General features: G+C 39.7%; 1 protein-coding gene across 3 annotated transcripts in view; it reads right to left on the bottom strand.

The window, feature by feature from the left end:
* frem1a (Fras1 related extracellular matrix 1a) overlaps positions 1 to 27,047 on the bottom strand; it is a 265,444-nt gene that overhangs the window by 2,275 nt on the left and 236,122 nt on the right. For all 3 annotated transcript variants that reach the window (XM_039758260.1, XM_039758261.1, XM_039758264.1), the window contains 6 exons: positions 26,238 to 26,455; positions 9,114 to 9,161; positions 7,707 to 7,877; positions 3,799 to 3,930; positions 1,586 to 1,701; positions 55 to 140 (listed from right to left, as the gene is read on the bottom strand). In XM_039758260.1, the coding sequence (XP_039614194.1) occupies positions 55 to 140; positions 1,586 to 1,701; positions 3,799 to 3,930; positions 7,707 to 7,877; positions 9,114 to 9,161; positions 26,238 to 26,455 (771 nt within the window). The remainder of the gene's footprint in view (positions 1 to 54; positions 141 to 1,585; positions 1,702 to 3,798; positions 3,931 to 7,706; positions 7,878 to 9,113; positions 9,162 to 26,237; positions 26,456 to 27,047) is intronic.

Here is a 27,047-nt window from a genome sequence, read left to right as displayed (position 1 = left end):
TTGTTGTAAAATACCGGACAACAAACAAAAGGGTTTTGCCCATTGTCTTCTTACCAATCCAAAATGATGTTCTTCCACTAAAGTCCCACAACCAGTCCATGTCAGACTTCGAAAGGATGCTCACCAGGCTGCCATGATGTCTGCTCAAAAATAAAACATAATGAATAATAAAGAAATCTAAACCCTGAACTTATCAGTTACAATGTTACCCATTTGAATCATATATTTAATATAAGCCATTGTGGTCATTTAACTAACATTATTTTCAGTCTTCTTAGTGAATCGCCTGGGAAAATATTACTTTTAGTAATGCATGAGTACATCAAGTGGAAAATGACAACTTTTTCTCCTTCAGGAATTAAATCTATTAATGGCGCCAGTCTAAGACGTCTCATATCCTGAGGCTTGTTTGTTTTTGTTTGGCTTTTAGAGATTAAAATGAATGCGCGGCTCAGTGGTGTCTGGGGAAATGGCTGCGATCACCCTGCCTTGCTTATGTTTGTAGAGAGAGTGGGCTTCCACATGCTGTGCAGAAAGGTAGGGGCTGAGGGAGAAAACACTCAGCTGACATCACTAGAAAGTGTTTTGCTTTTCACCCATGGGCTGTGATGGAGCCCGGCGTCGGCAAGCCCCAAACCTCCAAAACACAATCACACAGAGTGCCGGGTTCAAATAAAGGAGTGTTTATTCAACACAATACCTCTCAAAAAGTAGACAAAAGCATAGATCACGGGTTGTCTCTCGCTACCAATCCTCCCTCAGTTCCTCTCACCATTACACTACCCTCCGCCAGTTGAGTGTTGCCTTCCTTCCTCCCAACTCTGACTTGCCTGGGCGAGGGAGTGCAGTCCATTTTATTTACTTCCTGTGCCAGGACTGTTGCCCGATGGAACTTCTTTTGGGTCTCATGGAAGTCCCAAAAATTGGGGAGTGCATCTCTCTCCAGCACCCTCTTCTGGCACCCATGGTCCCCAACAGGGCTGTGTTGTCAGACTACATCTCCCAGCACTCCCTGCTGGTTCCCAAACGTGGTGCTGATATGGATATGTTCTAATGTTCTCATATGCTGTGTGTCCCATCTCACGTGAGCACAGGCTCTCTGCTCTTTCCGTGAATCAGCCCACTGCAGGTCATGTCTGACTTTACCTGCCTCTGTTGCTCTGCCAGTGGTGTCACTTTAGAAGCTGTCTTCAAAACTGGCATTTCATTTCTCCAGGATCTTTGTGCATCTGAAAACTCTCAGACTATGATTACAACCGATGACTGAGATGACGCATACAAACAATGCAACTGCTGACCTTCCCAGGAAATGCCTCCGTGATTGCATGTTTGATTTTCCAATATCACGAAACAGATTAATAAGCTGAAGGTATGAAATACTCTATAATGTACTCTTTATTGTCACTTGACACATACATTGGTTTAGACCTCTGTGGATGCTTTGTTTGTGCTGATGGAATGAAGAACGTTCACCCCTTTAAAAGAGGAATTTCAGGAAAAGTGGGACACTCCTGAAATTTACAGCTGTGTTATTTCCCCTCAGAGTTTAAATTGCTGTAAGACAGTTAATCGAGGTGCAGCTTACTTCTCCTTGCAGGTTCTGGCTGCAGAATTCCAGGACACTTTCTGATCAGTGCTCATGTAATAACAGTAGGGGGTGTGATAGCTCCAACCAGCTGGGCATTTCTTGGCAGTAAGATCCTGAAATTAAAAAAAAAAACTAAACGTAAGTCTACAGTTTTTCTCACATTGAATGACAAAATCCAAAGAAGCAAACTAGAATATCATTTCCTTTATGAAGACAATCAATGAGTAAAATTCTCATGAGTACAAGGTAATGCAGAGTTCAATTTAAAAAAATGGAATAAATATACACAGAATTTCTTAGAAAACTGTTTACATATATAAATATATATATATAGTATATAGTATATACAAATCCTGGTATGTAAAACTCGTTGAGTCAAATCCAAGAAGGCTCCAGGCTGGAATTGCTGACACAGGGGCTTTAAAGAAATACTGAGTAAAGGCCCTGAATGCTTGTGTAAACATGAGACTTCAGCAGCTTTTCAGTTCTTTAATATATTTGCAAAAATTCCTAAAATCATGTTTTTACTTTGTTATTTTGGGATGTTGAGTGTTGTTTAATGAAATTTAAATGATGTCAGCACAAGGGTGCAACACAACAAAGTATGCAAAAATTGAAGAGATCTGAAGGCACTGAAGTCACATATACACACGAGTATATGTGTATATAATATACACATATACATATATATATATATATATAGCTCCATTCAGGATTACTTCTAGACTGGCAGGAAAGTCATCAGCCTCCTTTTTAAACATCTGAAGTGAATAAGTGCACTAGAAGATGAATGGAAAAACAAATAGTTTCACAAAAAGTTTAAAACAAAGTGTTTTCCACATTCTCCTGTGGGGACAAATAAAGTTCTATCTATCTATCATACAGATCCTTTCCTATCTATCTATCTATCTATCTATTATATAGTGCCTTTTCTATCTATCTATCTATCTATCTATCTATCTATCTATCTATCTATCTATCTATCTATCTATCTATCTATCTATCTATCTATCTATCTATCTATCTATCTGTCTATCTATTATATAGTGCCTTTTCTATCTATCTATCTATCTATCTATTGTGATGGATGGCCGGCCATTTATCCCGGCCAATACCCCCAAGCCGCCAGGTGGAGCCCTCCTTGCAGTGTGGAGGTCCCCAGACGACCAGCAGGGCATCATGGGCATTGGAGTTTTTATGCAAAGCCCTGCTGGATGCCGTGGGGGCCATAGGAGGGAGCTGCAGGGAGGACCGAGGGCTTCATCACAGGAAGAGCGACGGACTTCCGGGTTGAAGAAAGGGACTATTTACCCTGACCCGGAAGGAATAAGGACTTGTGGACTGGGGATTGAGAACACTTCTGGGTCAGGGATTATAAAAGGACTATGGGAACTCCCAGACAACGAGCTGAGCTGTGTGGAAGGGTGGCAACGCGTCTGGGAGCTGGAGGATTGTGTTTATTGATTGTATTGGTGATTTATGAGTATTGTGGTGGAGAGTGTGCTTTGTGCACTGTGGCCACAAAATAAAGTCAACGTGATCTGGAGTCGTGGACAGGGGTTCAAGGGAGCGAGAGCGCCCCCTATCTATCTATTACATAGTGCCTTTTCTATCTATTATATAATGCCTTTTCTATCTATCTATCTATCTATTATATAATGCCTTTTCTATCTATCTATCTATCTATCTATCTATCTATCTATCTCAAGATTCAACATTCTTTATTTGTCATATGCATAGTTATACAGGACAACAAACAGTGAAATGCATCCTGGTCCGCTTATCAAAACTGTGCAAAGTTAGAATATTAGTGAGATTAACAAAAAAAAAAGTCCTAGATAGAAAGAAAACAGTATAATAGAACATAATAAATAAGTAACATTAAGTGAAATAAAGTAGAATTAAGTGTTAAGGTGCAGTAGTGCAGGGATTATTGTGCAAAACCAAAGTTAGACAGGTGTATAGTTAAATGACAGACCAATTCCAAAACAAGGTAAGGGTAGACGACATAGTACAACTTACAGTCCAGTCTAAGTATGTGGAGGGTCATGGATGAGATGGCATGTTCTGATCTATCATATAGTACCATTTTAGTAATCCATCTATCTATATAACTATTCCTACAAGTTTATACAATAATATAATAATAATAATAATAATAATAATAATAATAATAATAATAATAAAAAGGATAGCATGTTACAAATTACATCAGTGCTAGGTTGCCATGGTTTCCAAGAAATTCCATCACAGCGGAAGAGAACTTGAGCATCTTTATCATAATGAATCAGTCCTCTCAGATCAGGGGTGCAAAGCTTTGGAAAAGATCTCTTAGAGCCAGTCTGTAAAGAAAATAATTTGGTTATTGTTTTGGTTTATCATTTTTCTCTGTGCAAAAGGAAACTTCAACTATCTATATGGGGAGATTGAACATTTAAGAAAAATAGGTTGAACTAATATCTATTGAATAAGCTTTGAAAGAGACAAATACAAAGAGCTTACAATGTTTTTGGATTATTTTAGGTCAAGTACCTGAATTAATTATACTACTGAATTTATATCCAACCTTACACTTTCTTCGGATAATGGGATTTCAGGTTTTCTGACATGTGGGTCTATTAGATAGATAGATAGATAGATAGATATTAAAGGTAACTTAATCGAGTTTGTTTCAAAGAGTAAGGCAGTACAATTTGTATGAAGTATAGTCAAATACAGACAAATAGATATGAAAAGCACCATACAGTCATATGAAAAAGTTTGGGAACCCCTCTTAATTCTTTGGATTTTTGTTTATCATCGGCTGAGGTTTCAAAGTAGCAACTTCCTTTTAATGTCTGACATGCCTTATGGAAACGTAGTATTTCAGCAGTGACATTAAGTTTATTGGATTAACAAAAAATATGCAATATGCTTCATAACAAAATTAGACTTAGTTGAGCCTCCTTTTGCCAATCTAACAGCCTCTAGATGCCTCCTATAGCCTTTGATGAGTGTCTGGATTCTGGATGGAGGTATTTCTCACTATTCTTCCATACAAAATCTCTTCAGTTCAGTTCAATTTGATGTCTTCCGAGCATGGACAGCCTGCTTCAAATCATCCCATAGATTTTCAATGATATTCAAGTCAGGGGACTGTGACAGCCATTCCAGAACATTGTACTTCTCCCTCTGCATGAATGCCTTTGTTCCACCATGCAAAGCGCTTTTCGTTATGACCAAATAACTCCATTTTTGTCTCATCAGTCCAAAGCACTTTGTTCCAAAATGAATCTGGCTTGTCTAAATGAGCATTTGCATACAACAAGTGACTCTGTTTGTGGCGTGAGTGCAGAAAGGGCTTCTTTCTCATCACCCTGCCATACAGATGTTCTTTGTGCAAATTGTGTTGAATTGTAGAACGATGTACAGATATGCCATCTGCAGCGAGATGTGGGTTGTCTGTAATCATTCTCACAATCCTGCGCATATACCGCTCCTGTAATTATCTTGGCCTACCAGACCTGCTGGGTTTAACAGCAACTGTGCCTGTGGCCTTCCATTTCCTGATTCCATTCCCTACAGTTGAAACTGACAGTTTAAACCTCTGAGATCGCTTTTTGTAGCCTTCCCCTAAACCAGGAGACTGAACAATCTTTGTTTTCAGATGTTTTGAGAGTTGCTTTGAGGATCCCATGCTGTCTGTCACTCTTCAGAGGAGAGTCAAAGGGAAGGACAACTTGCAATTGACCACCTTAAATACCTTTTACCACTCATGATTGGACAGACCGGTCTATGAAGTTCAAGGCTTAACGAGCTCATCCAACCAATTTGGTGTTACAACTAATCAGCATTGAGCAATGACAGGCATTCAAATCAGCAAAATGACAAGGGGACCCACATTTTTGCACAGCCAGTTTTTCACATTTGATTTAATTTCATACAACTAAATACGGCTTCACTGAAAATTTTTGTTCGGAAAACACCTCAGTACTCAGATGTTCCTAGGAAATTAAAGACATAGCATTGTTATCTTTTTTGTTGAAAGGAGAGTCAATTATTATGCAGGCTGAGAGGGGTTCCCAAACTTTTTCATATGACTCTATCTATCTATCTATCTATCTATCTATCTATCATATAGTGCCTTTCATCTATCTATCTATCTATCTATCATATAGTGCCTTTCATCTATCTATCTATCTATCTATCTATCTATCTATCTATCTATCTATCTATCTATCTATCATATAGTGCCTTTCATCTATCTATCTATCTATCTATCTATCTATCTATCTATCTATCTATCTATCTATCTATCTATCTATCTATCTATTACATAGTGCCTTTCATATCTATCTATTGATTGACTGACAGACGGACAGATAGATAAATAGACATATTGAACTTTTTTGTTCCTGGAGTAATATTTGACTTTTTACAGAAGTTTAATAAATAAATAAATAAATAAATAAATATTAGTATGTGATTACAGACAGAAACTTCCCCCTGAAATGCACAGCAGAATGATTAAAACGAAGGGCAGCGAGAAAGAAATCAAACTTCTGACTTGGTTAAACATACAAAGAGCAGTTGCCGTCTCCAGGGATGGAACAGCTATTAAACTAATAAAGCTGAAGCCTTAGGGACCCTAATAGAAGAAGTGCCCCAGAAGTGACTTTAGTCCACATTGCTTAAAAATTTGGGTGTCTACTTTACTACAAGTGCTTTTTTTTAGTAAATATTAATAATATAGTGTAATTCAATATAAAATAATAGTTAAACTAAAGATGAAAATGTTTTCAAAATATGAAAAAACAGTTTGTGATAATCTTAAAACATGAAAAAACAGTTTGTGATGATCTTGTCATGGAACAACCTCATTGAAGAAGATAACTATGGTTATCTCCTTGCTTGTTTCGAAGGGGCCTCCATAACAGTTCAAGTTTCAGGGCCCCAAATATGTAGGTCCACCATTGGAAGTCCAAGTGATGCATTATGACAGTGTAATGCTGTTGGCATAGAGGAGCCCTTGTAATGTTTCTAGACGCACTTCTGCTGAATAATTTGTTGCCTGGAAGTCCTCAGTGTTGGTGTGGACAGAGAGGATGTGCAGCACTGTTCATAATTAAACTCAGTTTTGATTTAATTCTCTTCTTTTCTATGACCTCCAGGGGGTCCAGAGTGAATCCCATAACTGAGTTTGCCCTTTTAATTAGCTTGTTGATTCTGTGGGCCCCTCCTGAAGTGATGTTACCAGCCCAGCACACCACATTGCCTATCAAAGAGTTGTAGAAAAGGTGAAGGATGTCACTTCCCACATTAAAGGACTGCTGTCTCCTAAGGAATAAGAGCCTGCTCTGCCCTTTCATTTAAAGCTCCTCTGTGTTCAGCGACCAGTCCAACCTTGCATTAATGTGGAACTCCAAATACGTGTAGGAGTGGATCACCTCTACATCCACTCCTTGAATTGTCACCAGACATAGAGATTCTGTGGTGCGGTAAAAGCCAGTAAGCAGTTCTTTGGTTCCTCTGATATTAAGTTGCAGACAATTCTCAAGCTTCTCCCTCCTACTCCTCTCCTCCATCTCATTCATCTTATCAATACACCCCATTGTGAAGAATCATGTGTACAATTGCAGTGGCATTTTGAAAAGTGCTCAAAGTACACTTGTATGTATGTGCATGTGCATTTTTTTCAAGTTGCAATTGTCTAATTATTTGCAGAAACGTTTCCCATAATGCACAGTATTTTCTGTAGTTAGATTGGCCCCTTGTCATATCACATTCATACCACACATAAACCACTCTGGGGTTTACTTGGTGCCAATCCAAGATCACTGCTTCTAAAGTGTCCTGGGTTTCGGTCTGCACTAGAGAGCAATCAGGTGGGTTCATATCTACCTAAACAAACCGGACTCTGGGGAAAATCACTCCAGAATTTAAACAAAAACTGTTCAAAATGAACTAGGAGAGAAAATAACTTAAGTAGTGTGTGAGTGTGTGTGAGTGCTTGTGTTTAAAATAGTGCTGGAATAGACGGGCAGCTTCTCCACTGCTGCTTTATGCCTTGTGTGCATCACTGCTGGGAGAGACTCCAGCTTTATATAAAATGAAAAAGTTAATTGTCACATGTCATCACCTGTCCAGGTATACGTACTGCACCTCGGTCAGCATGAAACAGCTCTGTGACTCCAGGAGGGACATTACGATGTCGCTGCTGTCCTTTACTGGTAACCAGTACTCTGGCTTTTTTATCAGAGGTGGGTGGGCTCGACTCATCCTCCACTCTCAAAGACATAAGGCCATGATACTAAAAGGAGAAAGCAAAACAACATTCAGAGGTGGTTTAAAATGACAAAAAATATGTGTTTAATGACTTATCTCAGGTCATACAGTAAATGATAAAACATAATAGGCATAAAAATTATTTTATGATAGATAGATAGATAGATAGATAGATAGATAGATAGATAGATAGATAGATAGATAGAAAAGGCACTATATAATAGATAGATAGATAGATAGATAGATAGATAGATAGATAGATAGATAGAAAAGGCACTATATAATAGATAGATAGATAGATAGATAGATAGATAGATAGAAAAGGCACTATATAATAGATAGATAGATAGATAGATAGATAGATAGATAGATAGATAGATAGATAGATAGATAGATAGAGAGAAAAGGCACTATATAATAGATAGATAGATAGATAGATAGATAGATAGAGAGATAAGGCACTATATAGATAAATAGATAGATAGATAGATAGATAGAACAAACAAAGGGAGATCTTTCAGTCAACTTTAAGTCCTTTCACATTACATGACTTTTTCATTGATTTTTCAATCACAGGTTTCATTTATATTATCTTAATAATTCAGGGGAAGTCACAGTGCAATCTCATGACACCCAGTTGTGCAGATTGACATTCCCAGCCATTCAATCCACCCAGTCTGCAGTTCCCCCCAATAAACTCTAAAAGGTCTTAAGTTATAGGGGTGGGCTTTTTGTGTGTAGAAGAGTTGAGAACCAATGGGTGTCTGCCTGGAAGTAAAATGCCTACAATGCAGCTATGAGGAAGAAGTAAATGGTGTTTTGGAGCTCGCAAACAGAAAAGTATCTCATCTCTTTGATGTCTTGTCTTTTACACACCACAACAGAATGGAAAAAAAGAAAAAAGGTAGAAACTGCAGTGAACTCACCCTACCTGGAAAACATTCACACTGCCAGGCTGCACATTATTGGCTGACAGATAAAGGGGAGCGCTTCGACAATATTTTATAAATATCAAACTGAGGTAGAAAGTCATTTAATTTGCCATCCCCTACAATTACTAGTTGTGTAATCTGACATCCACAGGTGGTAAGACTGGCAGCGTCTCTGACCTCAAGGCTTTACAAGTGACTGGAATGGGACCCAAAGCCAGTCTTCTGGAGATGTGAGGCAGCAACACTAATCGCTGTGTCACTGAACGGCCTCAGTGTTTAATCCTAACTTGGAGAATTTGCAACCCGTGTACAAAATCGGGGCAACTTACCGTAAACACTAAATCTGTCCCGTTTCGATGAACCGATGATGGACGTACCTGTGAGGGGAAAAAAAATCAAAGATTAACAGAAAGTATATTTGGAAAGCTGACATTTTTATTGATGTGTTTCACTGAGGCTAAAACATTTTGCACTACAATGGGAAATGTATGAGGACAGCTACAGTATGCTGACACACATTGAGAAGCTCCCGTATCGGCTGCATGCACATTTTTGTGCTTCATTTGACAAGTCAGAAGCTGAGCTCATTGCATACTAGAAGTGATCAGGAGATTACAGCCTTCTGCTAGAAGCGTAACAATGCAGAAAGGTGGTAATTACATAGCGATCTTGCTAAATTACTGACATGGTGGGAGGCCTCGAGTCTGAAATGCATTTATCTTATAATGAGGGGGTTCTGTTTTCCAGTGTTTATAAAATAAAAGACAATTGGTGTTTAGCTTAGCTGTTTGAGGGCTTTGCCTAGACAGCCCAGGATCTTGTGCTCAAGAGGTTTCACTTTTAATTAAATAGAAAGACGCACCATCCTTGTGCTTCCTTTATTTATTCTTAAACATGCTTTCCTTACAGATTTGTATAAACCAAAATATCTGACAAAAATGCATAATTAGTAAAACAAAATATATATTGAGGCTTGTAGAGGGTGCAGCAGACACAAGACCTGGGTAGAAAATAGTTTTTTTTCTTTCTTCTTTGCCACAAATACCATATACAGGTCACTTCTACTTCCAGAATACAGAAAAAACAATTATTTTCTTTTCTTTTGCTTCTCCTCTACTCCTCCCAGAAGACTCCACTCCTGACTCTGACTTCCCGAGAGAAGGTGAAGAAGCTCTTTTTCAACCTGGACCTTTGACTACTTCCAGCACAACACCACTGCCACCAGGAAGCACTTCTGGGTCAGGAGGAATCCCCCCAGGACAGAGGAGTATCCTTTTGACAGCTTCTCCTGGTGGCACCCAAGTACCCCAACAGGGCTGCCAATGGGACTACACCTCCTATGCTCATCTATGAAATAATGTCTAAATTCTAGATGCCACTAGTCAGCTCAGGTCAGGTCAGGTTGAGGAGCATACACTGGTACAGTGCGTTGCTGCACCCACCACATGCCGAAACAGCTCAGGATCCTGATTGGCAACCCCCCAGGCAGACACACGGTCTGGTCCCACTCTCCGAAAATGACCATCTATCTGCCTTAGCTAGGTGTTATGTGGGCGTCCCCTTGGCCTGGTCCGGCTGCTCGGGCCTTCAACAATGAGGATCATGCGAGCCAAATCACTCTCTGGGAATTGCGCCACATGACCGTAGGGTCGTAACTGACGTTCCCTCACAATGCAGGTAATGTGCCTCATTCAGGACTCCATGAGAAACACAATGCCAAACACAGCGGTACCCAAGGATTCTCCAAAGAGACACAGAACTGAAGGAGTCCAGTTTTCATCTCAGGTCACTAGATAGCGTCCATAGGTCGCAACCATATAGGGAGCACCAGGACTCTAAAGACTTGGACCTTCGTCCTTTAACAGAGACATCGGGAGCGCCACACACCCCTTTCCAGCAAACTCATGATCCCCTCTCTAAAATGAAATGAGAGGACTTCATTTCGAACACCGAGATCTCAGCTGCCTACTGCATACGTGGATTGAATGCCTCCAAACCGAGAAGCCATATTGTCCGTTTCAACAAACTACAGGCTAAGCAAAACTTTATGTTCCTTCTCAGATAGAAAGAGGAGATCATATTTAAAAATAACCACATTCATATTTTCCAGATTTCTCCCTTTCAGCACACTACAGCATTAAACAGCATCTATGCACTGCTGATGTCAGATGCAGCCTCTTGTTCCCTGCTAAATTAAAAGTGAATATTGAAAGTAACTTTAACATTTTTAGCTCTCCAAATGAAGCAGAAAAAGAGCTAAGCAGACTGATCCCAACATCGTTTTGAAACACGATCATGAGTCTTTGACAAGGCAAAGAAGATTGTGTTTACAACTTGCAGCTCAGACCATTTTTAATGCAACATTTGCTGTAACTATATGTCCTATTTCCATTTCGTCTACTTTTCCCCTTTTTTTAAGCTTCAATTATTTATATATATAATTCACTATGGGCACGCAAGACAGTGAGCGCAAGCAAGACAGAGAGCCACGCCTGCCAACTCACAGAGCCCCGCCCGCCAACTCTAAGACCATGGGATACACTCGACAGAGCCTCGCCCGCCAACTCTAACCCTCCTACCGTGTCATGGGATACACACGACAGAGCCACGCACGCCAACTGTAACCGTCCTCCCGCGTCAAGCGTCGCTCTCGAGGCATGTGCACTGCCTGCTCATGTGCCCGCACGCAACAACTCGCCAAACACAGCCTCAGTCGCTTTTGTCTGTGCAAAAGTCCACATACACCTCTTAGCCACGTTGACTTTTCACCGCACGCAAGACAGAGAGAGCCACGACTGCCAACTCACAGAGCCCCGCCCGCCAACTCTAACAGAGCCCCGCCCATGGGTTACACACAAAAGAGCCACGAACGCCCACTCTAACCCTCCTCCCACGTCATGGGGAATGCACAACAAGGCCCCGCCTGCCAACTCTCACCCTCCGCAGGCTTCCAACATTGCTCTCGAGGCAATTATATGGCGACATCGACTTCTCAACTGTCACTCTGGAACAACTCAGTACGCAAGCTATATTAAGTGTCACCAACGAAGACTCACTACACCTTAATGAACAGACACTGAAACTTATCCCTAACGATGAAGTAACTTTCACCAGCGTTGACTCCATCGTCACAGACGATCCTGCAGATCAACTTGCATTCCTCAAAGAATTTCTTAATAGTCTTACTCCCACTGGCATGCCTCCGCATAAACTCAAAATTAAAATTGGTTCAGTCATCTTGCTTCTCAGGAACCTCATGCCAGCAAAAGGTCTCTGTAATAGCACTAGACTTTCTGTTACGAGCATTCATCGCAATGTACTGGAGTGTAAGACTCACATCTGCTACCTCACAAACTGTCCTTATTCCCCAGATTTCCCTGACCCCATCAGATTCTAATTTGCCTTTTACTTTTACACATAGACAATTTCCTGTTAGATTGGTGTTTGCAATGACTATTAGTAAGGCACAAGGACAACCTTTCAAAAAAATATGCCTGTACAGTATCTGCCAAAACCTGTTTTCACTCACGGACAATTGTATGTTGCTCTCTCCAGAGTTCCATCTTTTCATTCACTGACAGTTGTATCCTCAAACCCTCCCAATTTGGACAACTGTGTCTTTCAGGAAGCGTTCACTCATCAATAAATAATTATATGCGGCGTATGCTATGCCGCGGGTTGGCTAGTAATACTATATTGAAATTTCTTTCATTGAATATATGTACTTTTTGCTAACTACAAAGTAACTAGCTATTTACAATGGTTTTTTTTCACTTCATATCCTTGATTTATTGTATTAGTAATGTGCTAACATACGTTGTCTCAGTCTCCATGGGAACTGTTTAACATCATTCCCTAGGTTTATTGTATTGGGACTGTACTTTCAAAAGACACCTCAATTTTAATGTTTTCTACACTGCAGCTTGGGGTTAATTTTGTTCTGGATGTGCTCTGCCTCTCTTGGCATGTCAGAGGACCAGGGGCAACATGTATAAACAATGCGTACACACAAAAATGTTGTGAATGGCCGTTTCCATGCTCACATCGCAATGTATAAAAACTAAACTTGGTGTAAAGCCACGCACATTTTCACGCTAGCTCAATCCCTGGAGTACGCAAGTTCTCTGCTCGGTTTTGCAAAGTGGCTGCACCCAGCGTCAAAGAAGTGCTACTGTTCCTGTGTGGTTTCCCTTTAGTTTTTGGATTCACATCCCTGACGTGGCTTTATCAAATGCACTGAAATTAACCACATATCATTTTTCAGTTTAAGGCATCTCATTGTTATCAACCCGTAACCATATAATGGTGCACCGAATGGCCAAACTATCCTAAATACCATCACTGCTTTAGTGTTGTTATTCCCAGTGCACCACTAAGTATTTAACCCACTGAATCTGAGTGTGGAATCACAGCTGCACAGCAGCTGATCGGATTATCGGTATACAGCATCTTGCATATGCTGTCTCAGCCACGCACGCAGTCTATTTGAATTGTTCCCATAACATACAGCAAACACTTCAGAGCCTTTCTTGTAGGGACCTCACAGTTCAGAAACAGTTTCATCCCAAGTGCTCTAAATGCACTCAGTCCATCAAGTGTTCCTGGTATTGGTGTGACCCTGGATGGAATAATTAAACATGTACTACGAAGATATTTCAATGTTTCATAAACGTTTTGAAGAATCGGTGTTCTAAGCTTACAGATGGCTTGGCATCTATTACAGAGCTGATTGCGTGGTGATTGGTTACTTGGAGAAAGAAAAGGAAGGACAGGAATAGGAGTTTAGTACGTTTGAGAGAGACAGTACTGCTGCAGTAAATTATTTCATTGAAAGTCGCGCATGGCGCAGCAAGCATCTTGCGGGAGGCAGGAACAATCTCTGGACGAGGCGCCAGCTTGTCACTATCACTGCGCCACGTGTTCCCATGTTTAATACATGCTTTAATTCCTATCATCATGAAAATGATATCAAGTATACATCTTAATATTTAAATTGTTCAGAGACCTGTAATATCATGAATGTAATGTATTCTGTGTCCTGTCGGCGTAAGAGAAAGCCCGTTTAAGAAGCACATAGTGATTCACACATATAGAGCACAAAAAAGAACACATAGAAAGAAGCATTTAACGTGCTACTTTAGTTACGATGGGATTTGAGAAACTAGTAAATTAAACGATTTTAAGATGAAGTTTATGACGTTCTACTTTGATGACAAAATAAAGTACATAATTAAAGTGGAAATTTCATCCATCCATTTTCCAACCCGCTGAATCCGAACGCAGGGTCACGGGGGTCTGCTGGAGCCAATCCCAGGGCACAAGGCAGGAACCAATCCTGGGCAGGGTGCCAACCCACCGCAGGAAACACACAAACACACCAAGCACACACTACGGACAATTTAGAATCGCCAATCCACCTAACCTGCATGCAGACATGGGGAGAACATGCAAACTCAAGCTGGGAGGACCCGGAAAGCGAACCCGGGTCTCCTAACTGCGAGGCAGCAGCGCTACCACTGCGCCACCGTGCCACCCGTTGTAAAAATCACAAGTAAATATAAAGCTCTTTTTCAACAAAAGTTTGCTGTCTGCATGGAAAAAAAAAAAATAAACAAGATGTGAATAGATGCTCACATTTGCAGGAGGAATCAACACTGTTAAGATGAACATCCTTCCCAAGCTTCTTTTTCTATTTCAAACCATCCCCATATACAATAACAAATCTTTTATTTTTTTAAGAAATTAGATTCAATCATAACTTCATTTATTTGGAACTAGCAAAATACCCGCGCTTCGCAGCGGAGAAGTAGTGTGTTAAAGAAGCAATGAAAAAGAAAAGGAAACATTTTGAAAATAACGTAACATGATTGTCAATGTAATTGTTCTGTCACTGTTGTGAGTGATGAGTGTTGTTGTCATATATATATATTTACACACACACACATATATACACACAAATACATATATATATATATATACATACACGCACACATATAAACATATATACATATACATACATATCTACATATATACACACACAGCTATTTCGTATCAGTGCAATACGCTGTTTGTTAAAACGGATGACTCCCGCTCTTACGTGCAAGTCTGCGTGGATATTATGAACTATCGTATTTGTTCAAGTTCTATTTAAATTTTAAATAGAAGGAATTTTTATTTAGTCGACAGAAATATCTTTGGTAGGAATGGTAAAAACAGACAGGAATATTATTCCTGAATAAATCAACTCAAACCTTAAACAACTTATAATATTTTGCTCTCCATAAAAATATATCCTGTCTAAATTATACAAGTTAGAAATAAAGTAAACATTAAAAGAACAAACATTCAAATTTCTTTACTCTTATGTAATTTTATATAAAAATAAACTTAGATTTTAAATATCCCAAAAGATTTTGCTCTCCATAAAAATATATCCTGTCAAAATTATACAAATTCAAATATGAACATGCTGCATAACAAAACCTGGAAATATAAATAAAATGTGTTCCTTTCAGCAATAACAAATCAAATCATTCAGTTGTCTTTGCTCATATGTCATTTTAGAGCTGGACGCCTGGCATCTTTTTTTGGCCACAAGTTCGTTTCTGTTTGGTGTGAGGTTCTGTGTTGTGGAGATTCTCAGGATGGATTGCAGGTGCTCATCAGTGAGGCGACTCCTGTGTGCTGTTTTGTTAGTCTTTATCACTGAGAAGAGCTTCTCACACAGATATGTGCTACCAAACATGCACAAGGTTCGAGCCGCATGTAGACGGACTTTTTTTGTTCTTCAAAGTCACCAAAGCGCCATGCAAACTCAGTGCGCTCAGTTTATCAGCAAAGTGCGTATTTGGGAACACCGTAGTGACGACTTGGTTTAACATTACTTGGCAACAGGGAAAGTGGGGCAAGTTGCACTGGTGCATTTGTGTCTCCCATAAAAGCAGCTTCACTTGAAATCACTTTGTGATTGTGCACGGTAAAACGTCCGCTGAAGTGTCAGATTCTTATTTAATTATTCTGCTTTCTGTATCTTCTGCATTGCATTCAGGTTACCCTGATGTTTTGTCTCATAGTGCCGTCTTAGATTAAATTCTGTAATTACAGCCACATTAGCTCCACAAATGAGACACACGGGTTCAGTAAACATATACTCAGCCTCCCATCGGTTTTTAAAGGCTCTATTTTCAGAATCAACTTTTCTCTTCAGCATCGTGTGAGCTAGCTTCGCAATAACTTGCAGCATCATAAGCTAGACTTGATTAACGCGGTAAGTATTCGGCAAGGCAGCTGAAGCGCTGCATTATGGGATCTGTAGTTTATTGTGTTACCAGCGCTTCATATACCCGGGCCATTAATAACAATAATACAGTATATAAAATGATCTCGGGCGGATATAATTACACGCCGGGCGGATGTGGCCCGCGCCCTTGAGTTTGACAAATATGGACTAAATAGAACTTGAAAAGATATATTTTTTCAAATGTGATCGCGTAATTCAAATAGAGTTGACGCGCACTACAGCCTGCATCCTCCCCTCGCTCTTACTTTTTTACCGTTCATCTAATGAATACACTGAGTATGGCTTTACCAAAACAATCATTGATGGCGAATAAAGTATCCATTATTCGAGTATGTAGATCGGAATATATATATACATATATATATACCCGCGTATCGCAGCGGAGAAGTAGTGTGTTAAAAAAGCTAGAAAAAGAAAAGGGAACATTTTAAAAATAACGTAACATGACTGTCAATATACAGTATTTGTTTTGTGAGTGTTACTGAGTGTTGCTGTCATCAAGGATTTGATTATCATTATTTCTTTCAATCAGGTTCGTATTTGTAGGATGTGTTGTGTTCAAGTTACATTCCGTGTTTGTCAATCGTTGTAAAGATAACAGGTTTCTTTCATCGATTCGTTTCTTACTGCAGCAATAAACAGCTCGTCTTCTGTTGCCTTTTATCTCTGCACTGCGTCAGTTCACGTGAGCCGCTCGGTGTACATGCATCGAAGTTTCCCAGCTGTGCTGGTACCATCTCCTGCTATGTCCATGGCTGTATTTAATGTTACCTTAGTCCTGGCACTTAAAACTTTCTCTCGCAGTTTCGCTGAGTTTGTGTCAAACACCACCCTGACCATCTCATCTTCCTCTTCATAAACACAGTCCTTCACCCGTGAATATTTAGTGGGAGTTTGCTATTGGATTGCCGCTGACGGACGGCCTTATATGGGCAGGCACTAAATTACAAACGCCAGCGGCAGCCTGTCTATTAACTTAATTTAAAGTGTAGGTTTACATCGTGCTTTGTTTCCGAAGTAGCAGAACTCATGAATATGGTTGTATATGTCACTCGCTCGCTTCTTATTGTTTCGCTGCCTTCTTAATTATATCAATCAATCAATCAACATTTATTTATATAGCACATATTCATACAAAAAAAAATGTAGCTCAAAGTGCTTTACAAAATGAATAGAGTAATAGAAGACACAATAAAAGATAAACATAAGTCAACATTAATTAACATAGAATAAGAGTAAGGTCCGATGGCCAGGGTGGACAGAAAAACAAAAAAAACTCCAAAAGCTGGAGAAAAAATAAAATCTGTAGGGGTTCCAGACCAAGAGACCGCCCAGTCCCCTCTGGGCATTCTACCTAACATAAATCATCATATTTTCATGGAAGGACCTGATGATGATGGTCACGTAGACTTCTGGCTTTCAGTCCATCATTGTTGGAGCATCATGATGCTTTGAGTAGGTGGTGGTGGCGCAGGCCGCCACCACAAAGAAACCGGAAAAAGAAACAGAAGAGAGAGTAGGGGTCAGTACGGATTTTAGAGCCACCATGAATAGTTATTATGAAGAATTGAACATACAGAGTATCAGGATTATGTTAAAGTGAAGTTATAAAAAGGCCATGTTAAAGTAATGTGTTTTCAGCAGTGTTTTAAATTGCTCTACTGTATTTGCCTGGCGAATTCCTATCGGCAGGCTATTCCAGATTTTAGGTGCATAGCAGCAGAAGGCCGCCTCACCACTTCTTTTAAGTTTAGCTTTTGGAATTATAAGGAGACACTCATTTGAAGATCTAAGGTTACGATTTGGAATATAAGGTGTCAGGCATTCCGATATATAAGATGGAGCGAGATTGTTTAAGGCTTTATAAACCATAAGCAGTATTTTAAAGTCAATCCTGAATGACACAGGCAACCAGTGTAGTGACATCAAAACTGGAGAAATGTGTTCGGATTTTCTTTTCCCAGTTAGGATTTAATGTTAGATATAATGCATGTTTTCTTCAGCGCTTTTTGGAGGTCTTCCTGGTTTTCTATGTACTGCGTGATTACGTGGGAGGCGTGATGATGTCACACGAAACTCCGCCCCCACGGCGTTCAAGCTCATCTCCATTACAGTAAATGGAGAAAAACAGCTTCCAGTTATGACCATTACGCGTAGAATTTCGATATAAAACCTGCCCAACTTTTGTAAGGAAGCTGTAAGGAATGAACCTGCCAAATTTCAGCCTTCCACCCACACGGGAAGTTGGAGAATTAGTGATGAGTCAGTGAGTGAGTAAGTCAGTGAGTGAGTGAGTGAGGGCTTTGCCTTTTATTAGTATAGATTCTAAATATCCACACATCTAAAGGGTGACTCTACAATGACCTAAAGCAGAAGGGAGCATGGCACTACCCAACTTTCAAACTAATTACTGGGTGACAAATATAGAAGCTATAAAGACCTGGGGCCTCATGCATAATGCTGTGCGTAGAATTCACACTATAATATGGCGTAAGGACAAAAGCGTAAATGTGCTTACGCACAAAAAAATCCAGATGCATAAATCTGTGCGAACGGCAGCTTTCACGTTCTTCTGCTACATAAATCCTGGTCAGCGTGAAAAGTAATGCACGCGCCTGCTGTCCCGCCCTGTCTCCTCCCAGAATTACACCTCTTTGAATATGCAAATCAATATAAATAGCCCTTAAGCTCACCGTCGTGTGAAAAGGCAATGGCAAAAGTATAGGGGGAAATAGAAGAATTTCAGCGAATACCACGGAAAAACGTATTATTTGTTGGTTTAAACAGTGGTATAAACAACAAAAGGAAGTTGATTGAGTGACATAGAGTGTTGGGGAAACTGGAAGGCTTAAGTTCACAAAATCGCACAGTGCCCGAAATAAAAACTAAGCTGTCAGATATCAAAGTTGCCGTGAAAAGGTGAGTCGTAGCCCACCATCTTAGTGTCATATTAAAGCTTATTAGGGTACAGAGAAAAAGAAAATAAGCACACAGTGGGGAAAAAAGCACGAAATGTCAACTTTAATCTCTAAATTTCCACTTTAATCACGTAATTTGTTTTGCCATTAAAGTAGAACATCATAAACTTCATCTTAAAATCACTTAATTTACTAGTTTCTCAAATCCCATCGTAACTAAAGTAGCACGTTAAATGATTTGTTTTGTATTTGTTCTTCCATGTGCTCTATGTGTGTGAATCACTACGTGCTTCTTAAACGGGCTTTCTCTTCCTCCAACAGGACACAGAATCCATTACATTCGTAATGTTACAGCTCTCTGAATAACTAAAATACTGAGATGTATACGTGATATCATTTTCATGATTACAGGAGTTAAAGCACTTTATTAAACATGGGAACACGGTGGCACAGTGATTGTTCATGCCTCACGCAAGATGCTTGCTTTGCAGTGCGCGACCTTCGATAAAATTATTTATTGCAGCAGTACTGTCTCTTTCAAATCTACAAACCTCCAATTCCTGTCCTTCCTTTTCTCCAAGTAGCCAATCGCCACACAATCAGCTCTGTAATAGACGTTAAGCCATCTGTAAGCTTAGAATGACGAATCTTCAAAACTTTTAAGGAACATTGAAATATCTTCATAGTACATGTTTAGAAAAATACAGCGCGAGGCAGGAACAATCCGTGAAAGGAGCGCCAGCTCCTTGCTAGCGCAGCGACACCGTGTCCTCACATGTTTAATTATTAACAATATAAATTATTTAAATGAAGTTAAAGTTTTATCTGTATAATATAATAAACATATTTTGCTGCATTTCATCTTAAAAATGATTTTACCATCATATGTAAATACGCACTTTATAAAGTGGCTGAGGTTGTGCAATATTATAACTGTATCGCAAGTTTACAGTGAGGTGATTATACTTATAAGTACAAACAGTTCTACAAGGAGCCCTTGATGGACTGATTGAGTGCATTTGGGATGAAACTGTTTCTGAACCGCGAGGTCTGTACAGGAAAGGCCTTGAAGTGTTTGCCGTGTGAGAGCAGTTCAATAGACAGCATGGCTGAGGCAGCGTGTGCTTGATGCTGTATACTGATAATTCTCTTTCCAGTCAGCTGCTGTAGAGCTGTGATTCCACATTCAGATACAGTGATATAAATACTCCAAATGGGGTGCAGTGAGAGTAATATGCAAAAAGATGATCTGCTGTGGCAACCCCTAACGGGAGCAGCTCAAAGAAGAAGAAGAAGAAGGTGCAGTGAGAGTAACAACGCTAAAGCAGCTATGGTATTTGGAATAGTTTGACCATTCTGTGGACCATTATATTATTTATAGGTTAATTACAATCAGATGCATTAAACTAGTAAACAATATGCGGTTCATTTCAGTGTATTTATAAAGCCGTGTCAGGGATGTGTATCTAAAAAGGAAAGGATAACCACACAGGAACAGTAGCACTGCTTTGACGCTGGGTGCCGCCAGTCTGCAAAAGCGAGTAGAGAACTTGCGTACGACAGGGTATGAGCTACCGTGGAAATGTGCGTGGCTTTACGCCAAGTTTAGGTTTTATATATCGCGATTTGAACGTGGAAACAGGCTTACACAACATCTTTGTGCGTATGCACCGTTTATACAGTACATGAGGACATTGACACAAACTGCTGAATACACAGAAACCTGGTGTACAATAGAATTTAAATCTTGCAGTAATTCTTTATATTACCTGCTCTGTACTCCAGTAAATACAAATTATTGTCAAGACATTAATAATCCAATTGCCCTTCATTCACTCAGCAAATGGAACCAATGTAAGAAGCACTTTAAGACAGAGAAGCTTTTATCTGTTTCATCTTCTAATGACAGCCACTCTTTTCCACCCTCTCAGACACTGATAATGCTTGGAAAATATCTAGGATTAAAGCATTTAGAGACTTGCACATCGATAATATTTTTGCATCCTATGAGCACTTAGGCTTCAAATTTAACTTCTCATCAACAAAATGTTTCCACTGCTTTCAATCTAGAAACTTTGCTAAACAGAACCTGCCCAATGTTTCTCACCTTCCACCTATTTCTACTCCAGAAGAAATACTGACTCAGATAGCATCTCCACAATTTATAAACACATTTTAAAGTCCCTTCCTTTCAATTATCCTAGGGCACAATGGGGAAAGGAGTTTTCACTTTACATTTCAGAGTGGAAGGCAGCCATTCACAGGATTCACTGTAGCTCCATATGCGCAAAGCACTCAATTATTCAACTTAAAATCTTCTGTCGAGTGCATTTGTCTTGACTGTCCAAAATGTTTCCTTTGCAAGATTCGACCTGCAAACATTGCAACTGAGCTCCAACCTCACTGGGCCACATGTTTTGGGCCTGCATCAAATTAACATCATTCTGGACCAACATTTTTAAATGCCTTTCAGACAGCCTTGGAGTCACAATCCCTCCTAATCCACTAACAGCTGTGTTTTTTTCGGGCTCTCAGATGGGCTTATGGTGGAGAAGGACAAACAAACTGTAATCACCTTTACCTCAATGGTAGCATGTAGACTTATCTTGATCAACCTTTAAGTCAGTGGGTAACTGATGTTACAGTGGGATGCAAAAGTTTGGGCAACCTTGTTAATAGTCATTATTTTCCTGTATAAATCGTTGGTTGTTACGATAAAAAATGTCAGTTAAATATATCATATAGGAGACTCACACAGCGATATTTGAGAAGTGAAATGAAGTTTATTGGATTTACAGAAAGTGTGCAATAATTGTTCAAACAAAATCAGGCAGGTGCATAAATTTGGGCACCACAAAAAAGAAATGAAATAAATATTTTTATTTTTGTAGAAATTACAGCCTCTAAACGCTTCCTGTAGGTTCCAATGAGAGTCTGGATTGTGGTTGAAGGTATTTTGGACCATTCCTCTTTAGAAAACATCTCTAGTTCATTCAGGTTTGATGGCTTCCGAGCATGGACAGCTCTCTTTAACTCACACCACAGATTTTCAATTATATTCAAATCTGGGGACTGAGATGGCCATTCCAGAACGTTGTACTTGTTCCTCTGCATGAATGCCTTAGTGGATTTTGAGCAGTGTTTGGTCGTTGTCTTGTTGAAAGATCCAGCCCCGGCGCAGCTTCAGCTTTGTCACTGATTCCTGGACATTGGTCTCCAGAATCTGCTGATACTGAGTAGAATCCATGCGTCCCTCAACTTTGACAAGATTCCCAGTCCCTGCACTGGCCACACAGCCCCACAGCATGATGGAACCACCACCATATTTTACTGTAGGTAGCAGGTGTTTTTCTTGGAATGCTGTGTTCTTTTTCCTCCATGCATAACGCCCTTGTTATGCCCAAATAACTCCATTTTAGTTTCATCAGTCCACAGCACCTTATTCCAAAATGAAGCTGGCTTGTCCAAATGTGCTTGAGCAGACCTCAAGCGGCTCTGTTTGTGCTTCCTCTGCATCACTCTCGCATACAGCATCTCCTTGTGTAAAGTCGCGAATGGTTGAGCGATGCACAGTGACTCCATCTGCTGCAAGATGATGTTGTAGGTCTTTGGTGCTGGTCTGTGGGTTGACTCGGACTGTTCTCACCATTCGCTTCTGTCTATCCGAAATCTTTCTTGGTCTGCCACTTCGAGCCTTAATTTGAACTGAGCCTGTGGTCTTCCATTTCCTCAATATGTTCCTAACTGTGGAAACAGACAGCTTCAATCTGTGGGACAGCTTTCTGTATCCTTCCCCTAAACCATGATGGTGAACAATCTTTGTCTTCAGGTCATTTGAGAGTTGTTTTGTGACCCCCATGTTGCTACTCTTCAGAGAACATTAAAGGAGGAGAGAAAATTGCAACTGACCCCTTAAATACTCGGATTCACCTGTGTATGTAGGTCAGGGGTCACTGAGCTTACCAAGCCAATTGGAGTTCCAATAATTAGTTCTAAAAGTTTGGGAATCAATAAAATGACAACGGTGCTCAAATTTATGCACCTGCCTGATTTTGTTTGAACAATTATTGCACACTTTCTGTAAATCCAATAAACTTCATTTCACTTCTCAAATATCACTGTGTGTGTCTCCTATATGATATATTTAACTGACATTTTGTATCGTAACAACCAACGATTTAAACAGGAAAATAATGACTATTAACAAGGTTGCCCAAACTTTTGCATCCCACTGTATATACTATCTCAAATTGGAAAAAATCAAATTCTCACTTAGAGGATCTGTTCAAAACTTCTTTTTAAATATCGCAGGATCTAATTAATAACAGTTTAGAATAAGCTTCTATATCAGGGTAAAGAATACTCCTCCTTCCTTGCTGCTTCTAAAGATTTGCTTTGTTGGCTGGCTCTCCTCTCTTTCTTTCATTTAGGTTGGGGCTGAATTTTGGTTTTGTTAAATTTGGTTTGTTGGTATGGATTGTTATCTGCTTTTAATTAAAATAAATAAAATAAAAAATAGATAGATGAAAGGCATTATATAGTAGATAGATAGATGTTCACTGTATAATACAGTAGTTTAGATAGATAGATATGAAAGACACTATTTAAGAGATCGATAGATAGGTTTTTGACTAACTTTTTAAAGGCCAGACATATTTGGGGTTCTTTTTGCATTTTTTGCTAAGTCATTGCTTTTCTTTGTTGTGTTCATTAGAATTCCTTCTGAATGCGTTGTAATCACTTCAGTATTTTTTTTTTTATGGTGTCTCCTGACTCACTGGTATATGAAAACCCACACATATGATACACAGTTTGACTCATCGTGATGTCTAATCATGCAAGTTGTCAAGCTTTTTGTTGTTCCAGTTTAGTTTTGGCCATCTAGGCCCAAAAAATAAAACAAACTAACTTCAAGGCCATTTTTGGAGCACATTTTATGCAAGAAATTGTACCCTTGTGATAAAGAGTAAACCAAAAGGTATCTGCAGAAAAAATAGTCAGAAGGACTTGAAGTTGTGCATGCCACATAAAACGACTCCAGGTTTTAGTCCTCTATGGGGAAATGAGGGCCCAAATGTACTCCTTTTCACAAAAATTTGAATAATTGGGATCGCCCATATAAGCATATGGATGTCATTTTATGCTGTTTCAAGGTTGCTGATCACAAATATGATAATATAATTTGTATTTGATTCTTCACTGGTGGTCCTAGCCATTTATAAGCCACTCCCAGAAGATTAAAAATGACAAATGTCAAACATAAGCATGTGGGGTATCATTTGAAACTCCTTCAATTCCGTGATTACAACTACAAATACACAATGGGAGGTGTGAAAAGTACCCCTTATGAGAAGGACATAGGAGTTGTAGTGGACTTGACATTATCCACTTCTAGTCAGTGTTCAGAAGCCATTAAGAAGGCTAACAGAGTGTCAGGTTATATAGCGCCTTAATGTGTGGAGTACAAGTCACAGGAGGTTCTGCTCAAGCTTTATAACACACTGGTGAGGCCTCATCTGGAGTACTGGGTGCAGTTTTGGTCTCCAGACTACAAAAAGGACATAACAGCACTAGAAAAAGGTCCAGAGAAGAGCAACTAGGCTGATTGAGGGGCTACAGGGGATGAGTCATGAAGAACGATTAAAATAACTGAGCCTTTACAGGAGATTAAGAGGAGACCTGACTGAAGTGTTTAAAATTATGAAGGGGATTAGCTCAGTGGATCAGACTGTGACTTTAAAATGAGTTCATCAATAAGGACTTAGGAGTCACAGTGGACACATCACTATCAACTACCAGTCAGCATTCAGAAGCCATTAAGAAGGCTAACAGAATGTCAGGTTATACAGCGCCTTAATGTGTGCAGTACAAGTCATAGGAGGTTCTGCTCAAGCTTTATAACACACTGGTGAGGCCTCATCTGGAGTACTGGGTGCAGTTTGGGTCTCCAGGCTACAAAAAGGACATAATAGCACTAGAAGAAGTCCAGAGAAGAGTGACTAGGCTGATTTAAGGGATACAGGGGATAAGTTATGAAGAAAGATTAAAAGAGCTGAGCCTTTAGAGTTCAATGAAAGAAGGTTAAGAGGAGACCTGACTGAAGTGTTTAAAGTTATGAAGGGAATTAGTCCTGTGGATCGAGACTAAGACTTTAAAATGGAATAAAACTGAAAGTACGCCTTATGAGAAGGTTTTAGGAGTCATAGTGGACTCGACACTATCAACTGCCAGACAGTGTTCAGAAGCCATTAAGATGGCTAACAGAATGTCAGGTTATATAGCGCCTTGATGTGTGCAGTACAAGTCACAGGAGGTTCTGCTCAAGCTTTATAACACACTGGTGAGGCCTCATCTGGAGTACTGGGTGCAGTTTGGGTCTCCAGGCTACAAAAAGGACATAACAGCACTAGAGAAGGTCCAGAGAAGAGCGACTAGGCTGATTCCAGGGCTACAGGGTTTGAATTATAAGGAAAGATTAAAAGAGCTGAGCCTTTACAGTTTAAGCAAAAGAAGATTAAGAGGCGACCTGACTGAAGTGTTTAAAATTATGAAGGGAATTAGTCCAGTGGATCAAGACGGTGACTTTAAAATGAGTTCATCAAGAACACGGTGACACAGTTGGAAACTTGTTAAGGGAAAACTTCACACAAACATTAGGAAGTTTACCTTCACACAGAGAACCACAGACACTTGGAATAAGCAACCAAGTAGGCCTTTAGGTACCATGTAAACGTGACTTGATGTTATTTTAGAGGACTGAAGTGGATAGGACTGGGGGGTTTTGTTGGGCTGAATGGCCTGTTCTCGTCTACATTGTTCTAATGTTCTAATATGATATTACTTTTGATTTTTGATCCTTTACTAAGGATCTAACCCTCTATGGACCTCAGTCAGGGAGTGTAAAATTACAGATTCTTGTTATAATCGAGAATATTTGAATTTTAAACATTTAAATTGAAGCATACATTTTAATATTTCAAATATATGACACAACTTTTCTTTGTTAGGTACTTCTACCTCATGAAGTAAATCTTTACATTTCTTTATGAACACCCAGAATTAGAGTGACATACACTAATTCAGATTTCCTTTCCTTTTTGTCCGTGTCTTAATTTTTATACATTTTGGACTTTGACATTTTACTGTGGATTGCGGACATATGCCACAATGCATATTTTTAAGTAGGAAAAAAATAAATAAAATATGAATTCTTAATAAAAAAAAAAATGACTTACAGTTTTTCCATTTCCAACAACTCTGAGTTTAGTCTGAGACAAAGGCTTGGGTTCCTGTGGCACATCCCCTCTTGTCAGACCAACACTGTCAACAGGCACGATGGGAAGTTTCTCAAGTCGGATTGAGCCATGATGGGGAGGTCGATAATCAACAGCAACTGGAATGGCTTGTCCTATTTCTGGAGCTGAGTGTCTGTTTTTAGTGGTGTGGCAGTGACCTGCAGGTGAACAGAAATGTCATGTCAGAGTTCTGAGGATTATGAAACTGAATCCAGATATGTAGATCGTTTATGAGGGAAAGACAGCAAACGTTTTAGATGTGATGTTTCAATGTGCTTTAAACAAGCACTTCTGTCTATTCATGTTTATTATAAAACATTGTGGAATAGCAGGGCCACACAGCTCCCCAAGCCCGGACACAGACTGGCACAGAGACACAAGTGCAAAAACAACACACAGTTTATTTCCTTGTGGGGCAGCTCCATTCCCCACTCCTCATTTCAGAGCACAGTACACAAGTATCCACAGCAATACTGCTCAGCCCCTTCTCTCTCTCTTTCTCTTCTTCTTCTTCTTCTTTCTTTCTCTCTTTCATTTTCTCTACTGCCTTCACTCCTCTCCCAGCAAGCTTTGTCCTCCATCTTCCGACTCTGGCTCCTTGAATGGAGTGAGGTGGCCTGGCGGTGGCCACGGGCTGCTGCAGGGTTGAGTTTCTAAGCTCCAAACTCGTGGCCCCGGTGTATGCCAGGGAAGTTGCCCTCTCATGTTTCAAGGGAGGTATTGCTTTGAATTTGTCCTCTCCACCTGTCC

The sequence above is a fragment of the Polypterus senegalus genome, chromosome 7 (genome assembly GCF_016835505.1).
Source record: "Polypterus senegalus isolate Bchr_013 chromosome 7, ASM1683550v1, whole genome shotgun sequence".
NCBI lineage: Eukaryota > Metazoa > Chordata > Cladistia > Polypteriformes > Polypteridae > Polypterus > Polypterus senegalus.
This window is presented reverse-complemented; position numbering and strand designations above follow the sequence as displayed.